Source organism: Rosa chinensis, chromosome 6 (genome assembly GCF_002994745.2).
Source record: "Rosa chinensis cultivar Old Blush chromosome 6, RchiOBHm-V2, whole genome shotgun sequence".
NCBI lineage: Eukaryota > Viridiplantae > Streptophyta > Magnoliopsida > Rosales > Rosaceae > Rosa > Rosa chinensis.
The window spans coordinates 2,537,103-2,561,444 of NC_037093.1; the positions used below are offsets into that span (position 1 = coordinate 2,537,103).

Below are 24,342 nucleotides of genomic sequence, written 5' to 3' on the forward strand. Positions count from 1 at the left end.
GATAGATAGTCTATATCAGCATATCCAACAAGGCGAGCATCATTCTGAGGATCAAGGGGGTTTGATCCATTCCTTGATGCATAGGGATAGAATAAGCCTATATCCGCCTTACCTCTAAGGTAGCGAAAAATGTCTTTTATGCCATTTCGGTGGCGGCGTGTTGACGCAGAGCTATATCTAGCTAACAAGTTCACATTGAATGAGATGTCCTGTCTAGGGCATTGAGCCAGGTACAATAATGCGCCTATTGCACTTAGATATGGGACTTCTGGCACCAATATCTCTTCGTTATCATCTGCAGGACGATACGGTTCTTTCTAGACTTCAGACGACCATGGTTGTGCTTGCTTTTATCCTCATTAAAGCATCTTAACATCTTCTGGATATAATTTGGTTGATGGACCAAAATTTCATCTGCACTGTGCTCGGGCTCCAGGTCGAGACAATAATTTGTTCTCCCAAGGCCTTTCATCTCAAATTCCAACTTCAGGTGCTTTGCGGTTTCCTTGATTTCTTCAGGAGTATCGATCAAATTCATGTCATTGACATAGACCGCCACAATTCCAAACTAGGAACTTGTTTCCTTAATAAACACGCATGGGCATAGTTTATTATTCACATATCCCATCTCGATTAAATATTCACTTAGACGGTTATACCACCTCCGTCTGGATTGTTTCAATCCATAAAGTGAACGCCTCAAAACTAATGAAGAGCGTGTTCCGTGGTCTAGAACTATTTGCATCGGGTATATTAAGTCCTTCTGGAACTTTTATGTATATCTCTGTATCGTGATCCCCATAGAGATAAGCTGTGACCACATTCATAAGCTGCATATTCAGTTTTTCGGAAACTACCAAACTGAAAAGGTAGTGGAACGTTATGACGTCCATTACGGGAGAATACGTCTCCTCGTAATCAACCACAGGGCATTGAGAAAATTATTGCGCCACTAGACGAGTCTTGTGTATCACAATCTCGTTTTTCTCATTACGCTTCCTTACAAATACCCATTTAAATTCTACGGGTTTAACATGGGGAGGTGTAGGAACAACAGGTCCAAACACCTTTCTCTTTATCGAGGAATCTAATTCGACCTGGATTGCTTCTTTCCATTTTGGCCAGTCGTCTCTACGTTAATATTGATCAACAAAGCAGGGTTCGAGGTCATCGCTTATTATAATTTCGGTGGCCACCGCAAATACTAATATATCATCGATGATAATCTCAATCCGATTACAAATCTCACTAAATTTACCGAGATTTCTCTATTCTCGGGAGTGGGTTCAAATGTTGGAGCGTCCCCCAACATCGTCTCTTCTAGGACAGACCCATAATCCGGATTTATCTCATAAGATGGATCGGTTTGTGATTGCGATGTTAAGAGGATTCATTTGTGCCAAGTTTACCCTCTTCTAGGGATAAGAATCCTTCGAACCTAATGGTCTACCTCACTTCAGGGCAGGGACATATGACTGGTTAGCGGCCATGGTCGTACCTCGTCCATCTGGGACGATACATCCTACAGGGACGTCTATCCTTGCAGGCACATTTGCAGCAGGTATATATGATCTCGTCACTTTAGCTAGATCAAAGAAAGCGTCTGGCATATTTTGGGCTACACTCTGTAGATCTAGAATTCTCCGCACTTCATTATCACATTGTGCGGTTCGGGGATCAAGATGAGACATAGTGGGGACATTCCACGTCAATTCACGTCGTTCATCAGGAAGGGTAACGTTCTTATCTCCCCCTAACGGCTGGAAGACTGTCTCATCAAAGTGACAATCCGCAAATCTAGCGGTAAAGAGATCGCCTGTCAAGGGCTCGAAAGAGCACATAATGGATGAGATTCATAATCGACATGTATGCCCATCCTTTGTTGAGGACCCAATTTTGTACGTTGTGACGGCACAATTGGCACGAGGACTGCATACCCAAATGCGCGTAAGTGCGAAACATCAGGTTCGTACCCAGTCACCAACTGTAACGCGGAGTAAGGTTGGGTAGCAGTGGGCCTCAACGGGACCAACATAGCTGCATGCAAGATTGCATAGCCCCACACAAAAACTAGGAGCTTGGTGCGCATTACCAAGATTCTATTTGCGAGACCATCTTGGGTGTGGACATAGGGAACTATATGTTTAGCATCAATCCCAAGGGATATGCAATAATCATCGAAAGACTTCGATGTAAACTCTCCGGTATTATCAAGTCTTATAGACTTTATGGGATAATCCGAGTGGTGAACCCTCAATTTCATGATCTGGGTGAGAGTTTAGCAAAAGCAGCGTTTTCTTGTGGACAATAGTGTAACATGTGATCACTTTGTCGATACATCAACCAAAACCATTAATATTTAACTGGTCCACATGGTGGTTGGATATGTCCACAAATTTCCCTTGCATTCTGTGCAAAAAAATGGTGGTGTATGTACTAGTCTTTGCATATGATGGTCTAGTATGGCATAGTGTGTCATTATATACAAGACCCTTATTCAGAAGGGGGTGCACCTGCGATGAATTGAGGATACGGTGCATCATACTTTGACCTGGGTGTCCCAAAAGGTCATGCCATAGCAAGTAGTTGCTTGAATTAGTTAGCTTCTAGCTAACAAATTTCAATTTCTCCAATGTACGCTTCTGGCCGCACACTCGAAGGTTATGCAAAGATATTCCACGCATTTTTCTCAGTGGTTTTAGCGTGATAACCGTTCGTTCGAATATCCTTAATACTCAATAACGTTCTTCTGGAACGTGGAGATTATAAGGCCTCATTAATGGTAGGTTCAGTACCATTGGACAACATATGGTGGGTTTTGCCATAGCCCTCTATCAGGTTGGATTGCCCTGATACGGTTGTCACAGAGGTATGAATAAACAATAAGTTTGAAAAACATCTCCGATCTGGGAGTATGGTGTGTGTAATAACACTTTTAACCAGACAACAAACTTCCCCACATAATATGTCTATTCATTTATTTAATTCAATGGATCACACGTATAAATAAGTTTATTGAATTAAATACATTCGAACATAACCACATTTTCATAATCCAAAATGATTGAAAACATAAATCACCAAAAATAATCCGAAGATGTTTCATTCATTAAGATGAAATAGATATGACACAAGGGACCAATTATACCCATGTCTTTGAGTTCTAATCCTCGGTATGTTTAGTAACTGCCTGAAAATCCATGATCTCTAGTGTGGAATCGATAGAAAATTACCCTTCAATAAAGTTGGTATTTCGAGTTCCGCAACCGGCGTAATACTCATCTACTGCTTCGACTATCGCATAACAGGTGCGGGACCAGCAGTCAATTCCTCCACATCGATAACAAAGATCATGCTGATTCTGGTGGCAGCAGGCCGGACCAGTGTTCCTTTGAACTCGGGCTTGCTGAGTTATGGCATCATGGTTCCTACCACATGGGCCTTGGCCACATGGAGCTTGATTACATGGCCCTCTTGGGCTTTGGCCAAGTGGCAGACGGTCATATGGGCTAATTTTGTTCTGCCAATCATGTCTTACTTCAAGCAAGAAATGGTCATCTGATGGTGAAAGTGCTCTTCCAGAGCAACCCAAAGAGTCTGTGTATCCTCTTAATCGGGTACTTAACTTGGAGTGCTCTCTCCATATGTTTCTTTATGAACATTATGGCACTCGCCTTAAAAGCCTCAGTGACGACATTGTCAATATCGATTGTTGATCTCATCTTCTTTGCAGTCAGATGAATTTTCACATCTTGAGTTCACTTTAGATAGTTTCTTCTGGAGACCTCCAAAGCAACAAAGTCAAACATGTTGAGATTTGACATTTCTTACAGGAAAGGAACAAATAATATTAGTGCTTTGGGTAATATCATCCATAAGCAAGTAATGAGAACTTCAGGTTCTATAACATGGTATGAAAAATCGGATTAGACATGTAAAATCTACTGGTTTTATCATGTGTGGTGAATTTATGAAAGGAAACTTCAAGTTTCTTAAACGGCAATATCGAAACTACAAGTTCGATTTATGTATGAACTACTGGTTCATCAGATACCTGCATTTTCTACACATATATTCTAATGCGAAAATTTGGCAAGTAATAAAATGATACTGAATAGAGAAAATTGTAATAATATCTCACAAATTGGCTAAATGAAAATCACAAATCAATTGAGATATTAATTGCATGCTAGTAAATAACAGATTAATTATCACACAATTATGTGAATAAATGCTTCTGGCAATTAATTACACATATTAAATATGGTGAATCTATTTACAATATGAAATCATTTTTCCTTTTATTTTGATTCTGTTGGACCAAAGAAGGAGTGGGCTTGATAGTGAAGCCTATCGAGCTTAGTCTGCGGGCTCGTGACCTAGGCTTTCATGCGCTTAGTCAAAAAGTATGTGAGGCCTGCTGGGCTGCTAGGTCCTGCAGAGGGAGAGTGGGCCTGCTGGGCTCAGGCTAGTCTGCCAAGGAATGAAAAGTTATTACTCAACCCTTTCGGTAACTCCAATTGAATACGACCAGGTAAGGAAAGATGAGGTTTAGGTAGAGCGAGACTCACTTAAGTACACGGCCTCATCTGAACCTTTCCTAGACATCGCATCCAACTGGATGAGCCTAGTTTGAGAAGATTCATAACTTTTGTCATGGTAACATGTAGTAAGTTTCTATTCTGGCCTTGCAACTTGGGCCTGAGCTTCTGGCTCGAATTTGTTGCTATGACTTTGGGCTTGATTTGAGCTTCTGACTCAGCCTCTATTAATATTCACAATTATAACAAAACCAAATTCAATATTTGTTATTAAATAGTAACATAAATAAATTAATGCAGCGGTTATATACCTAAGGAAATGGGTTCAAATCCTATTAATGCTTCTGGCATTATGTACAGGTAATAAATTTGGCAAATGCTTCTGGCACAATGTTTATGTAATAATCACGTAATAATTTAGCCCATAATGCTTATAGCATAAAGAATTATAATGGCAGATTCAAATTTGTGTAACTAAAAATTAAGCCCATAATTCTTCTATCATAATTCACGTAATAATTCATAATTGTCTCAATGTGATAATGAAGTGATTGTGGTAATGAGCATAAATTACTATGGTAATTGCTTTGGATAAAATCAATCAAAATCAAATCACGGGTTGATCAATCACCAATTAATTGGCCTCAAATCTGCTTCTGGCAAAATTAATACTAAATAATGTTAACACATATTAACTTGCCATAGTGGTACAGCGGACAACAGGTTGAGTTGGTACCTATTTTAGCTGGGTTCGAATCCCAGCAACTGCATAATCTGTTTTTTTCTTTCTTTCTTGTTGAATTGATGTTACTGATATTGATTTGGTACTACTGGAACAAGTACTACAGATATATAGTTGCAGTCCATAAATTTTTCTCTTTTCTTTTCCAATCAAACAATCCCAAACACATGAACAAATATATACAAATACGTATACCAAATAAATAAATCATGTAGGATTTGCTAGGGTTCATGCATTCTGGTGATTTTTCATATTCAATTAATAGGCACAATAAGCAAGAAGCATGAATATAAAATTAGGTTTTGGAAAATGTTACTTGATGAAGGACGGATAAATCTTCAGCTTATGTGTGCAGAACTGAGAAAGTTGTCTTCTCAGCCAATCCAAGAACTATTTGCCTCTTCTGGTAGGAAATCCCGAATCTCAAAGCTATTCGATCCAAATCTTAGAGCTAGTCGTGAACACGGAGCAGATTCTCTTCTGAACAGCTGCCACTTCAAATAGTGTACAGGTCTCAAAACGACTCCAATATGGCTGAAATTTGGAGGGCAAATAGAAGAGGCAGAGACGAACAACTTTGATGAAGGAAAGTTTTTGATCTGAGGTCCCGATCAAGAGGTTTCGGGGCGTGCAAACAGGCTGCAGCAGGGGGGGTTTTTTTTCTTGGCTAGAGCTTTGGTTAGAGCTTCGTGCTGATAACGTGTTGTAAAACAGAATAATTTCTGAGAGAGAGAGAGAGAGTTTGGACACAGAGAATTAGATTGTGTGTGTATTCATCTCACCATGAGGGGGTTTATATAGGAGTACATGATGTATACAAATAGGCAATGTTTAATAGCAACGTCAATTACTCTTATTCACAATCCTATCAATCACTAATCTATAGTGAAAGGAAAGGCATATATGACTCTCCATCTATTTACATGATATTAGCCATAATTATTTACAACACTTTTGGTAATATAGCCATAATACATTATGAATATAATGAAACAAAATAACAAATGATGGACATAGGCACAATGTACCCCTTAAAGTTCAGTCACATTACATTGAACAGAATTGAAGGCAAAATTCTCAGTCTTTTAACCACAACACTATGAGTTTGACCCCATCACACTACTACAATTCTTAGCAACAGGCACGTTCATGATTCGTGGGTGTGAGGGTCAAAGGCCACGGTTATGCGTGTCTATAGAGTACAGTAACGGTGCAGCCACTTTCTTTACGGTCCGTGCCCTGTAGAGCCGTATCTATTGCCGAAACAGACACAGACTCTTCAAACGTGACATGATGGGTCCCACAACTGATGCAAGTGGTCGGCTTCTTTTATTTTATTAGTACAAGCCACATTTGCTTTCTGTTCGTGTCTTCATAAACAAATATATTTTTAAAAAATACTGTTGATCAATTTTTTTTTTTTTTCATAGCTGCAAACTACATATTTGATATTTCCATCAACTGCCACAAAGGAATGCATACCAAACAGCAATACATAGCAAAATAACTCCAACGAAGTTCATTAAACCACCAATCCAAAGACTTACACACTGGAACAAGTAAAGGAATATTTCACAAGAAGGAATATAGGATTTCTTTATATGATGGCCTCGTTATCATGACTTGAGCATTTCTACTAAATGACTTCAAGTTCTGGTTAAGCTCCGGTGACGACTTCAACTTCTGCTTAAGCTCTGGTGACAACTTCAACTTTTGAAAATTCTGTATATAAATGGAAGTTCTAAATATGATATCTAAACAAAAAGTTGTTACTAAAATATAAAATAGCAATTACAATGAAACATATGAGCACCAGAAATCCAGTTGCAACAGATCAACTGGAGTTGCCATGAATATAACACCACCTTCAACTTCAAACTTTTCTACTACTTGGTTAACTCCCTATATGAATATTACACATTTTTAGTATGAAAATATACCTTCATTCTCTGTCAATAAGTAATACAGTAAGAGATACAAAGCTCTTACAATGGCATTATAAGAAAGCTAATCAGATGAAGTCGTCCAAAGCAAAACAAGCATATAACATTTGAAAAGTATTGTACAAAATATCACACATGAAAATATACTAAGTCATGTACTTACAAAACTTGCAAATAGCTAGATTACTTCAGTAGCAACTTCTTTGTTAAACTCCTAGTCAAACCTGTAAGGCAGGAAATGGATCATATGCCACATAATATGAAGTAATTGTAGAAATAAATGAAATTCACAAAAAATGACTTTAAGTATAAAGTTTCCAACTTCTGTAAATTAGTCTAAGTTGAAGCACACAATAACACTAAACGAGTCATCATAAAAAGGTAAGTCGGCAACAAAATGCATCTGACTCAGCTAAGTTGAGCAAAAAAATCTTACGTCAATTTATGCCTAGCTAGTCATTGGACCTTGTGAACTAGTTTTCCACTGCCAAAAGAATAGAGCTAGATAAGAACAGCCATGTTTCTTATTAGAAAATTAAGTGCCCAATTTTTGAGCTACAAGGATATTAAAATTGGTGTTAGATTACTTATGTTGTTACAAAAGTAGAAAAGAATAAAAAACTAGATATGACATAAGATCTGCAACAAAACCAGTAGACCCACACTACCAAAAAATGCTTGATAAGAACATCTACTTCTGTAAAGCATATAACAAATCAATTGAAACTTACTTGCACACCCAAAAACCATATGAAAATCAAAGTCTAAAATCACACTAGCTGGACAAGCACAAGCTGTGAAATTGAGCAATATACACATGTGAAGTCCATAGCAAGAACAAGCATATAACATTGAAATGTAGTATGGTACAAAACATCACACATGATAAGATATGAAATAATTTACTTGCAACTCTTCCAACTTGATCACTTCAACTAAGTACTGATAAACTCGTCCGCAAACCTGCAAATCAAGAAATGGATCAGAGGCCATACCACCTCAACAAAATGCTTCTAATTTGGCTAAACAGAGTTATACATTACACATCTATGACCTCGAACTCACCCTCTGGCCCTCTTATGTGCTAAAAGAAAAAATTTAAATAAACTATGGTTATCATTTGATTGACACGCCCAGCCAACCAGCAAAAATACAAACATATGTATATGAGATTTTTTAACTCATAAAGATAATACGAGTATCAAACTCCACGGGCAAAAGCCTTATTTTATATAGATTATGTTGGAATCCATATATGTAAAGAGTAACAAGTTCTAAATGATCAAATTGCCCAACCTTCTCTAATGATGTGTAAGATCCAATGACCCCTGATTTGTGATGTCCTTACGACAAGTCCTTTCTGCAAACAAAAATTCAGACCCAACAAGGCAACATCTCTTGCATCAACAGAAACCAATTAGGCTTCTCTTTTGTTTTCCAACTATCTGTCTTACATCTATAGATAATAGAAACAACAAAAGTTAAAAGTCTTAAAAGAAAAAAATATAAATTGCTAACCATTTCAGCAAAAATCTATTGGATAACAAAAAGAAAATACCAAAGACCCACACAAATTCACATGACTTATAAGGTCAGAACCCCAAACCCAACACAATTTATAAAAACATGACTTGAAATTGTTTAATTAAAACCCACCAGCCTTTCTCATGTTTTTGGAAGAACCCAGCACACTTTTAGGGAAGGTAAAGAACAATGTTGAACCTATTTTGAAATCCTAGTTACTAATCTAAATTATCCCAACTTTGCCTAATCCAGTGATCATAAAAAGAACTCATCTTTTTTGAAAAATATGAAAGTTACATTCGAAGTTTCTAACCTTCAAAGGTTAACCCCAAAATTTAGATCTGCCTGACAAAAAGGGGCATGTAAGAGCCTAAAAACAAAATCAAGAAACAACCAAACATAAGAAAAGAATCAATTCCCTAAAGTTAACAAAGAAAACCAATTTGTTGCACCTTTCTTACAGATATGAGATTTCAGTCTCGCCATTTAAGTGAGATGAAGCCAAACACATATAGAGACCATCCGTAATAGAAGGTCATGGCCGATACTCTTGAAGCCCTAACAATGAGCAGCGGATTGCTAATCTGATAGAGCGAGCAAGTGGAAAAGTACTGCTGTTGTTGCCATGGACTGGAGATGGCTGCAACATGAGAGAGAGAGAGAGAGAGATGAGAAGAAGAAGAAGAATAAGGAGAGTGAATGGTTACCACGTGCAAAGATAAAGACTGATGGTGCGGTAACTTGCCTGGTTCTCTATTCGTAACAGTAAAAGTGGGCCCCAGTGGTAGGGAAAAAGATAAACAATTGCGTAGGCACGATTATAGTCAGAAAAGTCAGAATCTTTACTATGCCAAGTACTAACCGAGCAAAATCTCCACGATTAACTTCTTTGTGGCTAAAGAGAGTGTGGCCTTTGCCCACATTTGTAGTAGTGTCAGTCAAGACCCTATTCATATTAACGAGTAGAACATAGTCAAATCAGAAAATATTAACTTCAACACATAATTCAAATTTCTAGTAAACACAATCCAGATAGGTAAAGAGGTCGGCATCCAAATACACTAGGTTATTTCAGAAGGATTTGAACATCCTGTGTCTCATTTGATTATGAAATGGTCATCATAGATAGAAAAATGTATGGTTCCTGTGGAGTGGGTGTGATTATATGTGATTCCAAGTGGTTATTTGTATGTGCAAAGTGCAGTAGGATTGGAGAATTGCACCTCTTATTGTTGGTATTGACTGTAAAGAAGCTGTTCATTCAACTCTAAAGCACTTGGAAATAAAAAAGCCAATGACAAAAAAAAATATTTGGATTAATTACCACAGCTATAGCTTTGTACAAGGTTTCATGGATCTCGATCTAGCGGAACAACAAATCTGAAAAAGAACCAAGAACATAATTTTCATGTTGATCTTTCCTTCCTAGATGAAATTAATGCTTCTGATTTGATCATACACAAATTGGTCTATCAAATCAATAAAATAAAAGAATCTGGGTACCAATTTTTCTCTAAAGATCGACATGGTTGTTTGGATTTCTTCAATGAATAGGAGGGGATCTGTAATATGCTAGCACTGTGGCAGGAAAAAACATCTGTCTAACTCCTTCACCCTTTATTATGGGGAATATAATGTCTGATGCACTCTGCAAATAAAAAACCAGAAAGATAATTTGTAACTGAAAATTTATAATTGGCAACATGCCAACATTTTGATGAGAAAGTATGGTGGGAATGTTTGGTTAGCACACCGAGATCAATCTAGCCCCAAGCCACATGCGTTTGGGTGAAAGGAATGGAAGCATTAAACGCCCTACACCATAGATAGCAACAGCAAAGAAATGGAGAAACAAGTGCAGCGGACGAGGGTTAAGACCAGAAAGAAGAGATACTGGTCCATATGAACAGATGCCTCCAAGGCTCAAATAGCCGAAACATGCTTCACGTATTTCCTGTCTTGCCCGATCAGGTGATGCACAAAACACCTTATACAAAGCACCTGCCAATGTGTTTATGTGGATGACACAGGCTGCAATGCATACTGAGCACAATGTCAGCAAAGCACGAACCACAAATAATAAGTTTTCTGGTACACAAAATGGCACAAGGTTTAGTTACTAGTTATCTGAATTGAGGCTTTACCTTATGCAATGTGTAGAATGACTCAAGGTAGTTGAACAAAGCAAGTGCATCATTCAGATCACGTAGAGGTCTAAGAAGATTGCAGAGAAGAACAATGTCTGAAAGAGCCACAGTCATTCCTCCTCCTGTTAATGGATGCCTCATGTTGAACGAATCCCCCAATAAAATTCCACCAGGAGTGGGAAGAGGCTAGGATTAGCAGCCATGCTTTTGTTTTGCATTGTTCTGATATTTCCCTTGTCGATAGCAGCCATAAAAGCATTGTAGAGCTGAGGCGGAATCTGAAGTATAATGCAATCATCATATTAGTCCAGTTCATATGAAGTGTAAATTAATCAAAGTCAAGCAAACTATAGAGATAAATACCTGAGGAGCCACCTTGCTTTTCAAATATTTTTAACCATTTCACCACTAGCAACTGAAGGTACTTTTGTTCCAGGTACATCCACCAAACAACGAACCTCATGGGAACTGATAGGATAAAACAGGATGGGTGAAGGGTCTCCCAAAATGACATGTCCATGATTTGTGTGTGGAAGCTCACAGTTCTCCAAGATCAAACCAACAAAACAAGATGGACTTTCAACGTGCAACAATACCAAATAACATTGTTGGTCTTTTGAAACAACAAACACTCATGTGCATGAGGTACCCCATTGTTAACTTTGGAGAACTGAGAGATTTGCGCAGATTTGAAAAGCAACCATCACACACGACTGTTAGTGGAGCATATGTTCCCACTCCTCTCCACCCTTGTTCTTGTAAATTACACCTTTGACAATGCCCTTTTCTTCGATTAGTGTTGTAACTGATCCCTGTTCCAATTTTACACTGCAAAAAAATTGGAGAACATGTGTAAGCGGTTGAAACAAGTTACATGAAAAGGAACCAAAAACAAGAATTCATAAAATAAATCTTGTAACATAGTATGGAAATGAGGATTACTTAGAGTTGCAGCTTTTTCACGCATTCTTTGGATGACACACCCATAGTGAAAACTTCTGCCAGCCACATCTGAACTGTATTTTTCCAAGGGATAAGACAATTTTGTGTCCTTCCCATCTTTGTAAAGAGCATAGCCAAACACTTTCTGAGCATCAATGGACTCATTTGCACAGTCTGTAGTCACAAATAGATATTGTTCATCAGAAACTATGGAAGATCACTGAAATTAAACTGTGCAGTAACTTCATATGTAGATGTACACAGTTCATTCTAAACTGAATAAGGTGATTGTTTACCCTCAAGACCCAACTCAATCAATTTGAGATAGCCCCCAGGCTGCAATAGCTCCCCAACAATTCTATCTGGCTCACTCAAGTCTCTTTCGATGACATGTACACGGCGTCCTTCCTGTAACAAGAAGCAAATATATACTTATGTAACTTTAACTACATAACTTTAAGTACTAAAAAAGCTGAGCCACTACAGCAGTATCTGAAACCTGAAATATAATTCACCACTCTCCTCCTTAAAGAATGAAACTTTAACTACATTTTGGACTACACTAATCAAATTACTAGCCACCAGAATAAGCAATTTAACTTTCATCTACTGAAGGAAGCATCATCTTTTTGTACCTTAAAAGCATGATAAAAAATATAAAAAAATCCTAGAAGTTCTGGGTTGTTGGTGATAATGAAGTAGAAATAGGACACACTCCCAATCAATTACAAAGAAAGAAAATATAGTCTGACCTTGGCAAGAGTGTAAGCAAGAGCTGCTCCGGCAACTCCGGCGCCGACAATGACGACATCTGTACTTTTCTCTTCCTCCATTTCCGGCTGAAACTCACCGTTTCCAAACCCATTACTCTTGACTCCTCCACTTAAAGCCTTGACCTTTTTATTTCCACCAAGTGTAGCACTGATGATCATGAAGAAAACAGAGCCCAGCAATGAAGCTAACAACCCACCCAGAACGTCCTCATAAGAAACCATCTTCAATAAACTGAATAGGAATCAAGAGTGGGAATTTAGTTCTCTGCGTCTCTGTGATTTAGCTTTCGGGATTGATTGGGATGTGAAGGAGTTATGGTTATGGACTGTTAGGGATGTTGAATGGGTTTGTAGAGAGATGTGTTGGAAGCAGGTGTACGTGCCTTCAATCAAAATTAAAATATGAAAGGCGCGCCTGCCGGAAAGAGACAAAAATAGAGTTCAACTACTGCTATGCGGGACTTGGAACGTTTTTCCGATTGATATCCGAGTGAAGGTTGGATTTTGTGCAAGGAAATTAACATCCATATTTTGAAAGGGGATGAAGTGTTGTTCACGACAATTCAAAGAGAAGATTATGTAAAGAATTATTGATGATCCAAAAATTAAATTTAGTCTAGAACTAGAATAAAAAAAACGATGGTAAAAACTAAGAAGTAAAATTGTATACATTTTTCGAATCAAGACGTACCGAAGTTTCATTGTAGTTAAGTGGCATTGTTACAAACTTACAATCATATTGTAATACATCAAGTATATACTCCGGAGGTTGCTGAAACTAGGCCTCACGTTGATTTGCTTCAAAACATGTTCTTGGTGCATGTTGGATCTGTAAACCTTAAATTTCTGACATAAGCACATGAATATCATCAAGAATAGCTCCAAATTCACTTAGGTACCTGATTGTTGCAAGAAATTTCTTGTCCTGCTTCAAGATGAAGACTCTCTTTGGTGACATTATGCAGTTGCAGTGATTTTGCTTGATCCAAACCCTCCCTAATTACAGTGTAAGAGCAACTCCAACAGATTCTTCATATCTTGATTTTTCTCTATTTTAAAGAAAAATTTGGTTGTTTTGCTTCAATAGATTTCCTATAACTTTCTCTAAAATAGAGATAATGATGTGGGATTCAACTCCTGATTTTATGATGAGTCATTGTAATAGGGACCATTTAGGTCTTCCTAATTTTCGTTTTCGTTAATTTGTATTCTTTTGTTAGGAGGCTAGCGGCGCTTCTTATGCCTGTCATATCTCCTTTCTCTTTGTAACCTTCTTTTCTTTAATAAATTTCACAATTTGGGTTCCCAAAAAAAAAAAAAAAAAAAAAAAAAAAAGAGAAAATGATGAGAGAGAAAACAAAATTCCCTATATTTACAGCATTCTCTAAAATTTGAGGGAAGGATGTAGGGAAGAATTATAGAATCTGTAAAATAGAGAATCTGTTGGAGTTGGTGTAGAATTTTTTTGGAGATTTTAATTTTTGCTTCCCTATAATAAAGAAATTATAGAGAAGCTATTGGAGATGCTCTAAAACTGTACACACCTAAATTCTCATAAGACGAAGAAAATTTCAATACTTAAAACACTTTTAATATTCCATTTCCATAGCTATATACTTTCCATAGTAATTCTCACATTTGAGAATCTTTACTAAGTCTTGAATAGGTATATAGTAATGTGCCTTTAAGAATTTTTCTTTATACCTTCATATACATACTAGCGCACAAGAACAAGCATGAAATGCATGAGACCAAATTTTCTCGTTGATTCTAGAGATTGACTCAATGGTCTCATGCAGACAAACCTATTCACCCTAGTAAGGTCACCTCCGACGGCAGCAGTGGTAGTTGATAGTAGTCATAGTACCGATAGTGACTTCCGAACGAAGTTACATTGTAATTGATTTGCACTTCTTCTTCTTCTCCTTCTTTTTGGTCACTCCTTTCACTTTTTTACAACGGTTAAATGATAGTTATTGAATTATTAGAACTTGGTTTCACATCATAGAAGATATTGACCCCCTTGACAGAAGACGTACGAACTCGAAACAAAGTCAACAATGAAGCACTAAAAATGGTAAACAAATGGACTAACGAATTTTGATTGGGGTTGGTTATACTACATCATTATATTCATTTATAAACTGATGTTGCATTGTTTCATTCATTGTAGATTAAATCACGTCCTAAAAAATTTATTGTGAGAGTAAATTTTTTTTGTGACCTTGTACTCCTTATTTTCATTTAATATATTTAAGTAATTTCTTTATAACAAAAAATTTAATAAAACTTGATTGGCCATTTCATTAGAGGAGTTACAATGCTGCTGGAACTGTCTAACTAGCTGACAATGTCTCGCTACATGTACAACTTTTTATGTACAAATAATGAGGGTTTTGAGTATAAATTTATCAAAATGAATACTAATTGATCGGACAAATCTAAAACGCGTGACAAGATCACTCCAAACAAGATATACTCCATATCCAAGAAACCTTCGGTGCGTTTCCAATTGGTAATATAATCCAAACACGCGTGATCTTGTTAATCAGCTCTCCAATTGAGATCACTAAATTTGGTCAAAGAAACCTTTGGTGCATACGTGTGGCCTCCATATATTTCCAAGCAAGCAGCAACCCTTTATTTACATATTACATTGTTTTCTTTGTGCTTTGTATCCATATACGTTTTCTTTGTGCTTTGTATCCATATACGTACAAATGCAAATACGCACTTTGTCAATGAATCATATTATAAGTGTGCAAACAAATCATCAACGAAATCCACGCGCAATATAATTATAGAGTGACTACTGACTACTGGCATGGCTTGGACTTGGGAGTGATTGAGACTGTGAAATTGTGAAGGCATCGTGGAAGATGGGTCAGGTAAGCAATATCAAGATATTAACTCATTAGCGTGGAGAAATAGTCACATGCATGTATCTACTATCATATGTTACAATACCATAACTCATGAAAAACAAGATTATTTTCTTTAATCAAACGAGGATATATTTGAATTGGGGCTTCTAATTAAAAAAAGATTTGCAGTTTTCGTCATCATCCAACTATATATGATGATGACGCCTTGCCACAACTAAGAGACTACTGGTGGGAAGTTAGTAGAATTAATGTATAATTAAGGGTCAAATTATTGGATAATTTTCTGCAGGAAGTGAATAAAACTTTTGTAACGATTTGCCGGCATTGTATTGAATTTATGAAATGTAGTAATTCAGCATGAAATGGAACGGCCAAATCTATAGCATGATAGCATGGCTATCAAGGTCGAACCCAAATTGTCGTTCAAATTAAATAAAATAAAATTCAAGTACAGTGAATTGTGAGTGTTTTTTGGTTGAAGGTAAATTCAAAATACATTTATAAATTGAGAACTAGAGATCAAATTAGGGTGATAATAGAATCCAAGCTCAAATCCTTACCAACTGTAGACTCCGTAACGATGATATTGTGTTCCATGGATTGGGTTTCTATGGCAATTGATACCTTTAAATTGTCCACAAGTGACCTTATTTTCGTATTGTAGCTCATCCCACATAATCCAACTCCTGTTTCCGAAATTGTGCAAGTGAAGAATTGTGGGGTCCGTATGGTATATGAGGAAGATGAGGAAGAGCGTTGGGAAACATTACTAGAGCAGAACAATGTTGGCATTAATACCAAGCGAGACCTTCAACACCATGATGATGATGCAACATCTAGTAGTTCAAGTCAGGCTCATCCAAAAAGAATTAAACAACTCAACCTTGATCGCGCAGGACCCTGTGGAAGCCCTTTTATTCATGACCAGAAGCATGGTGAACGCTTTTCTTTTCTATGGTTAACACCATAGAGTCTTGTGAAAGATTCAATGAAGGAGAAACCATCAATATCAGTGGAATTATGCAAAAGTGGGTCATGTTAAAGAAAACGGTATCAAAAACCCACCAGCAGAATCGTGCAGAGGTGGATCATGTTGAAGTAATTGGTGTTGAAGACCCTATTATGATAATCATGGGAACGCGAATTACCTGAAGACAAGTGATGTAAATTCTCACATAGTACCTGGGAGAACACGAATGATGTTGGCGAATGTTGACAACGAGTGAAATAAATTTTTCCTTCCCGCGCTCTAAATTGGTGTGGAAGAGAAAAAAGGGGTATTGTGGGTGTAAAATATTGAAATGGGTTCCTAACCAATAGATGGACAAGAAGGGAAGTAGCCCGACCTATTCAAGAAATTCTCTCAAGGACGAATCCACTCGGAATCAATTCGGGTAAGGAAGAATTGGTTAGCTTGACTAATCCTTAACAAGCAGGAGGACCTGCCCCATGTCATTTTAAAAGTGGCGTTATGGACTCACTACATGTGACTTGCAAAAATTGCACATCACTACGCACACTAACAAAGATATTTGCTCAGGCTCACCTATAAATATTTGGTATAGTGAACAATTACGGGAAGCAATTGATTTCTACTTCACTCATTACAACTTAAACACTCACTGACCTATGCATCAGACAGTCTTTTGCAGGTACCTCCTTTTCAAAACTTGACTTGCTAATGCCAATCGAATCCAAAAGATATCTTTAAAAACAACTTCTTGACTAAGAAGTCTTCACTTTTACTACAGTCAGCAAAGTAGGTGAGGAAATATTCCAATGAATTTTTTCATGCCAACATAATGTAAATAAACAATAATTATTCAAAATATTATTCACTCACTTTTTGATGTTTTCTTCCATCCATTAGATCAGGGTCCTTTAGCATGAGAATATTTACTAATTTTTTTTATTAATTTATTTATTGTAAACATGAAAGATATAATATAAATACTTGATAAAAAAAACAAAGATGGGTTCCATCCATGTGAGCGATTGACATGGGTTCGAGCCTGCTTGCAACAACAAAACAAATTCGCGGGCCCCAGCTGACTTGGATCGCACTAACTGACCGGTAAACTCTGAAGACCCCGGAGTCTCCTCCTGCTAAAGCCTTCACGATCTATCCTCACCCATTTCTTTCAGCTAGTCTCTCTACTAATCTCACTAAATCTACACTTGTCGATCTCAGTCTCGCCCTTGCATGCTTCTCCATCTTGTTATATTTTCTCTTCAAGTACTGCTGCTACGTGATTCCCATATTTGAATACTGAACCGCAACTTCAAACTGACCCCAAACTCAGGTTTTAAAGCTCCACTAATTTCTCCTTATTTACGTTGTTTTGCTATTCGTTTCAATATAATATTTGGCGTTTATTTATTTATTTATTTTTCCTAGTATTTCTGTAGCTCTGCCTGATGATTTGTTGTAAAAAAGGCTTTAATACCAAGTGTTTATGAATTTCTATTCAAAATTACTTGTGATCAAATTAGTTTCCCACCAAAAAGCAAAGCAACTAATGTTTATCGCTTCATACTCGATTTTTTTATTAGAATCAACGTTCATATATAGTGGATTTACAAAGAAATCCGTCATTATTTCTATTTTCTATGCAGCAGGACAGTAGGTTCAATTGGAAATGAGCACAGGGAGCTCTTCACCTCCTCGGTGGAAATATGATGTCTTTTTGAGTTTTAGAGGCGAGGATACTCGAAGGGGTTTTACAGATCATCTATACACTGCATTGGATGATAAAGGAATCATAACTTTCAGGGATGATCCTGAACTTCACAAAGGGGAAGCAATTTCTCCAGCACTTTTTGCTGCAATTGAAGAATCGAGATTTGCCCTTATTGTTCTCTCACAAAATTATGCATCGTCGACATGGTGCATGGAGGAACTTGTGAGAATTCTTGAATGCATGAAAGCAAGAGAAACTGTGCTGCCAATTTTCTATGATGTTGATCCCTCTGTTGTACGAAAGCAAACAGGGAGTTTTGGTGAAGCATTTGCTCATCATGGAGAAAGGTTTAGCGGTGACAAGGAGAAAGTGTGGAGGTGGAGATCTGCATTAACTGAAGTGGCAAGTTTCTCAGGGTGGAATTCAAAGGAATGGTATACATATACCCTTTTCTTTTTGCCTCTTTCCATTTCTTTAATTTATAAATAAATAATTGTTCTGCTCTTCATTATGTTGTTCACAAATAATGTAGGCAGATAACCAATTAAGCTTATGAGGCTTTTTAAATGTCATTACAAGAATATAAAAGAAATTAAGTCCAATGCAGAGACATTTTCATAAACTAAATTAATCTTCATATCAATAACCTAATAACTTTAGTCTATTCTGTTTCATAGGTATGAAGCAAAGCTCATTAGAGATATTGTTGAAGTTATATGGAAAAGACTGCAACGTACATCATTCAGTTATGAAGAAAATCTAGTTGGAATTTACTCAAGATTGCAGCTAGTCCACTTCTTTTTAGATGAAGGGGTGGATGACGTCCGCTTCATTGGGATATGGGGAATGGGCGGGATCGGTAAGACAACTATGGTAAGAGCGGTGCATCGGAGAATCTCTCATGAATTTGAATCTAATTTCCTTCTTACTGATGTTAGAAACTCTGTTGAAAAAGGTGGTTTACTTAAACTGCAAAAGCAACTACTCTCTAGGATTGGGAAAAGAAAGGCTGACATATTAGACCTTCAAGAAGGAGCCACCATATTACAGAAGTTATTATGTCACAAAAAAGTTCTTCTCATTCTTGATGATGTGAACCATTCAAATCAGTTAAAATATTTGGCAGGAAACCGAGAGTGGTTTGGTTCAGGGAGTAGAGTTCTTATCACAACTAGAGATGAGCATTTGTTGATTGAACATGAAGTGAAGAGAAGATTGAAGGTCGAAGAATTAAATGATGATGATTCTCTTAAGCTTTTTAGCTGGAATGCATTCAAAAGAGGTTACCCTGAAGAAGATTTTCTTGGTTTGTCAAAATCTGTTGTAAGTTATGCCAAAGGTCTTCCTCTAGCTCTTGAAGTACTGGGTTCTTCTTTGTATCGAAGAGATCTAAGTGAATGGAACAGTGCACTGAAAAAACTGGGAAGAATTTGTAACTTGAAAATTTTTGACATACTTAAAATAAGTTACAATGATCTAGATTCCGAAGAGAAGAAAATTTTCCTAGACACTGCATGTTTCTTTAATGGACAGGACAAAGAACAAGTAACAGAAGTACTAAACAGTTGCGATTTTTCTGCAATTATTGGAATAAATGTTCTTATCGAAAGATCTCTCCTGACTGTATCGCACGGAAGACTAAGGATGCATGATTTGCTCCAAGAAATGGGTCATGAAATTGTCCGCCAAGAGTCTCGTAATGAGCTGGGCAGGTGCAGTAGGTTGTGGCTTCTTGAAGACGTCAAACATGTCTTGACCAAAAATACTGTAAGAAATTTAGTACATGAATAATTTTAACTGTTATTTGCTTGTAAATTATATGACAAGGCAGTCTACTAAATCTGCTTTTTATGGTATGATAAAAATTTGGTTGATAGGGAACTGAAGCAATAGAAGGCATATTTATGGACTCGACCGAGTTAGGAGTGGACGTGGACGTGACTCCAAAATCATTTTTAATGATGAACAAATTGAGATACCTGAAGATCAAGAATGGGAACCTGCCTAAGGGACTTGAATATCTTCCCAATAGTTTACGGATTCTTGATTGGACGAGGTGTCCGTCAGATTCTCTGCCATCACATTTCAACCCTCAGAAGCTGCTCGAACTTAGCTTGTGTCATAGTTGTATTAAACATGTTCGGATAGGAACGGAGGTATACTATAATCACTATATCATTCTGTTATAATAATTGTCGAATATATCATGGAAGCTAATTTTTTTTCTATGGTTTTTACTTCTCATGCAGCCTTTATGCAATTTGAAAACCATCAATCTGAGTCACTCTCTGAATCTTGTCAGCACCCCAAACTTTAAAGGTATGCCATATCTCAAGTTTCTGTATCTTGAAGGTTGTATAAGATTGTATGAGGTTGACCCAACAATTGAAGTACTTGAAAGACTTACTGTGCTGAACTTGAAAGATTGCAAAAGTCTCGTGCATTTTGCAAGCAGTGTACGTGGCTTAAAAAATCTCAAAGTTCTGAATCTTTCTGGTTGCTCAAAGCTTAAAAAACTACCAAATGACATGGGTCATTTAGAGAGTCTGGAGAAGCTTCACGTGAATGGCACCGGCATAAGAGAACTACCCTCCTCTATTGGAATGCTTGAAAGACTTCCTCTACTGAAAATAGAAGATTGCAAAGATCTCGTGTGTCTTCCAACTAGTCTTGGTGGCTTAAAATCTCTCAAGGTCTTTATTATTTCTGGTTGCTCAAAGGTTGAAAAATTGCCAGAGGAGTTGGGCGATAGAAAGTGCTTGGTAGAGGTTGATGTGAGTGGAACTTCTATAAAAGAGCTACCTTGCTCTATTGGATTGCTTGAAGGACTTGTTTTTGTGTCCTTGAGAGATTGCAAACATCTTGTGTGTCTTCCAAGCAGTGTAGGTGGCTTAAAATCTCTCAAATATCTCAAGCTTTCTGGTTTGTCAAAGCTTGACAAATTGCCGGATGAGTTGGGTCATGTTGCTTGTTTGGAGAATCTTGATGTGAGGGGAAGTGGCATAAGAGAACTGCCCTCCTCTATTGGCATGCTTCAAGGACTTGTTTCTATGTCGTTGAGAGATTGCAAACATCTTGAGTGTCTTCCAAGCAGTGTAGGTGGCTTAAAATCTCTCAAAGATCTCAATCTTTCTGGTTGCTCAAAGCTTGACAAATTGCCGGATGAGTTGGGTCATGTTGCCTGTTTGGAGAATCTTGATGTGAGTGGAAGTGGCACAAGAGAACTGCCATCCTCTATTGGTCTTTTGAAAAACCTCAAAGAATTGTCTCTTGCTGGATGTAAAGCAGAGTCACCTGAATCATGGAATATGATGTTCAATCCCTTTCAGTTATTGCGAAAAAGAAGTCACATTCCGGCAGGATTGTCGTTGCCTTGTTTGTCTGGTTTGCATTCATTAACTGAATTGGATCTAAGTGACTGCAATCTTTCTGAAGAAGCATTGCCCAGTGATTTTGGATGCTTGTCTTCATTAAGAGATTTAAATCTCAGCAGAAATCAATTCAGTAGACTACCCGAGAGCATCGGCCAACTCTCTAAGCTTGAATATCTTTTGTTGCATCGGTGCTACAAGCTTCGGAGATTACCAGAGCTTCCATCTCATCTATGGGTATACGCTGAGAACTGCATTTCATTAGATACATTGGCCAATCAAAGCAATTCGGTGCGAGGAGGAAATTTTGTCAACTGTTTCAAACTGGTGGAGAATCAAAGCTGTGAGAGTATAGCACTTTCATTCCTAACACGATGCCTTAAGAGTCGAGCATTTTCTGACCATAAAGAATTTGGCTTTGTTGTTCCTGGAAATGAAATTCCAGAGTGGTACAATCACCGAAGTGTGGGGTCTTCGATTACCGTAGAGCTGCATCCAGGTTGGTTTAGTAACAAGTGGATGGGATTCGCCTGGTGTGTCGTTTTTAAACTCCTCAAACCTCTCCCGCCTGCCACTGAGTGGTTCATTTATTGCTACGTGAGTGCCAATGGAAAATCCTTGTTTCGCGGTTGTACAGTGTTTGGGGGAGAGTGGGGTCAACCTGTGTTGGATCACATTTGGTTCTTTTGTGGGGCGCGTGGTTGGTTCTCTCGACTTTGCAAGGATATCTACTATCAGCTTGTATTCTTATTTCAACCGTGGTGCTGGGATAAACAAATAATGATCAAGGAAACTGTGCAAGTGAAGAACTGTGGGGTCCGTATGATATATGAGGAAGATGCAGAGGAGCTTTCGGAAACACTAGGAATAGTGCCAGCGCTTTGCTGCGGGATATGAATTGTGAGCATGAAATGTACTAAGTTTAAGCAACTTTGTTTCTAAACTGAAGGCTTCCCTTTAATCCATTGTGCCTTTGTCTACTCCCTTTTGTTCATCACCTTCAATTGGTCGTATAAAACTAAACATAAAAAACAGAATATAAATGACAAAACAGTACAATATGATCACTTTTCAATATCTATGGCAGCTGCCAACAAATTGGCTATCTTAGGTTACCTTAGTTACAGTAGCCGCAAGAGCATCTTCTAAAAAATAGTTGTTCTAGTTGCTCTAGGTATATATGCACAAAAGGTGTTAAGCAAAAGGAGAAAATCCTATTCATGCTAACGCCAAAACAATTCATTAGTACTTGCTTTTCGCTTTTGATGTAAACATCTCGGAGAGTGAGGCAACCTCTTCATCATTTGTTGATCCTCTTTAAAAAAAGAAAGAAAAAAAAAACTCTTCATCAGTTGATACTTCAAGAATCTGACGCCTTAGAAAGAATTAACCTGCAGTCAACATAGACAATGTTAGAGACTATTAAAATAGAACTGCTGCAAGGACAAATCTACGCAATGTTAGAGAGACTACTAAAATAGAACTTTGTTGAAGGATATCGACATAATGTGTGCCTCTTCAAACTAGGGTTAGAATTGTAATAGGAAAGTACCCTAGGTATACTAATTGTATTCCGATTCTGTTACCTTTTGTGTACTCTGTAAACTCCCTATATAAAGGGCTCCTATTATCAATAATAAACACAATTCTATTCTCCTACAACACGTTATCAGCACGAGTTCTAACCCTAGCTTCAAAAAAAAGAAAAAAACCCTAGAAGAAAAAAAAAAACTTTTTCTTCTCTGCCGCCAACCCAAAACAAACAAAAAAAAAAAATCTCTCCACCCCGACCTCACCTCACCGGCCGGACCTCTCCAGCAATACCTGCAGCAAACCCAGCAGCCCAGCCCGGCCGGCCTCCTCCCCAGCGCCCCCGCACCCAGACGCCGGCACCACTGCTGCCTCCTGCCCCGCGCCTTGCCAAACCCAGCAGCCCCCTACAGCCTCCCCACCGCAGCCCCTGCTGCCCCTGCACCGCATCTACTACCCTTGCAGCCCGTGCTAGCCACCTGCGCAGCAGCAGCTCCCTGCAGTAGCAGCTCCCCGCAGCAGCAACGTCCCTGCAGCAGCAGCAGCCTCGCCTCCCTGCAGCCCAGTCGCGCCCGATCTGCCCACCTCAGCCAGCCTCCGCGCCTTGCAGCACAGCCTCCATCCTTCGGCAGCACAGTAGCCTATCCACGCACAGCCGGTGCTGCCTCCACGCCAACAAACAGGGAGAAGAACCAGAGGAAGAAAGAAGTTGCGAAAAAAAAAAAAAAAAGGAGGAAGACCGAAAAAAAAGGAAAAGAAGAAAAGGAAAGGACCCGGCCGGCCCAGAAGAAGAAAAAAAAAGAAAAAAAAGGGAGAAGGGCTGGGCCCGGAAAGAAAAAAAAGGAGAAGGAAGAAGAAAAAAAGGGCAGGGAGAAGGGCAGCCACCAACTGCCAATTTCCGACCAGATTCCAGCAATCCTATTTTAGCTACACGCCTGCATCAACACGCGCGTGTATAAAGAATCGTGAAGCAAAGTTTTAAATTATCAAGTAAGTTTTTACAATTAAAGTTCTTGCTTTCTTGTATTTAAATTCCTTTTATTATCTGCAAATATTGGAATATATGTTGCCAAATGATTTTGAGTACTTAACAAAGCGGAATTGTGGGGATTCATGCTTAACGAACTAAGAGTGTTCGTATGAACTAAGAGTGTTCATAATTAAACGAACTAAGAGTGTTCGTGTGAACTAAGAGCGTTCACAATGCTTGGACTAAGAGCGTCCGTAAGCATCAAATTGTGACCATATTAAAACATCATTGTT

The 24,342-nt window shown here is 38.0% G+C and overlaps 1 protein-coding gene, 1 long non-coding RNA gene and 1 pseudogene across 9 annotated transcripts; 1 reads left to right on the plus strand and 2 right to left on the minus strand.

Annotated features, from left to right (window-relative positions):
- Positions 1-6,758: 6,758 nt before the first annotated feature.
- On the minus strand, positions 6,759-9,455 carry LOC112174361. 7 transcript variants are annotated; one of them, XR_002925992.2, is made up of 6 exons: positions 9,212-9,455; positions 9,064-9,120; positions 8,523-8,682; positions 8,133-8,189; positions 7,390-7,450; positions 6,759-7,005 (listed from the first exon to the last, which is right to left on the minus strand). It is a non-coding gene; the product is annotated as an uncharacterized LOC112174361 (long non-coding RNA). The 7 variants fall into 7 exon arrangements; XR_002925990.2 differs by having other exon boundaries at positions 9,203-9,455; XR_002925991.2 differs by lacking the exon at positions 9,064-9,120 and having other exon boundaries at positions 9,212-9,454.
- A 641-nt stretch (positions 9,456-10,096) lies between these two features.
- Positions 10,097-12,919, minus strand: LOC112173244 (annotated as a pseudogene).
- Positions 12,920-17,556: 4,637 nt separating this feature from the next.
- Positions 17,557-22,656, plus strand: LOC112170565 (TMV resistance protein N-like). 2 transcript variants are annotated; one of them, XM_024307901.2, is made up of 5 exons: positions 17,557-17,800; positions 18,114-18,612; positions 18,856-19,945; positions 20,056-20,334; positions 20,428-22,656. In XM_024307901.2, the coding sequence occupies exons 2-5, from the start codon at positions 18,137-18,139 to the stop codon at positions 22,444-22,446; spliced, it is 3,864 nt and encodes a 1,287-aa protein (XP_024163669.2). In that variant the 5' UTR covers positions 17,557-17,800; positions 18,114-18,136; the 3' UTR covers positions 22,447-22,656. The 2 variants fall into 2 exon arrangements, with proteins under 2 accessions (XP_024163669.2, XP_040365100.1); XM_040509166.1 differs by having other exon boundaries at positions 18,117-18,612.
- The last annotated feature ends 1,686 nt before the right edge of the window (positions 22,657-24,342 follow it).

Excerpts from the sequence above, each read along its gene's own strand:
- LOC112170565 (XM_024307901.2), top strand. The coding sequence starts at position 18,137 with ATGAGCACAGGGAGCTCTTCACCTCCTCGGTGGAAATATGATGTCTTT. Across the intron at positions 19,946-20,055 it reads ATGTCTTGACCAAAAATACT|GGAACTGAAGCAATAGAAGG; the intron begins GTAAGAAATTTA and ends TTTGGTTGATAG. Across the intron at positions 20,335-20,427 it reads ATGTTCGGATAGGAACGGAG|CCTTTATGCAATTTGAAAAC; the intron begins GTATACTATAAT and ends CTTCTCATGCAG.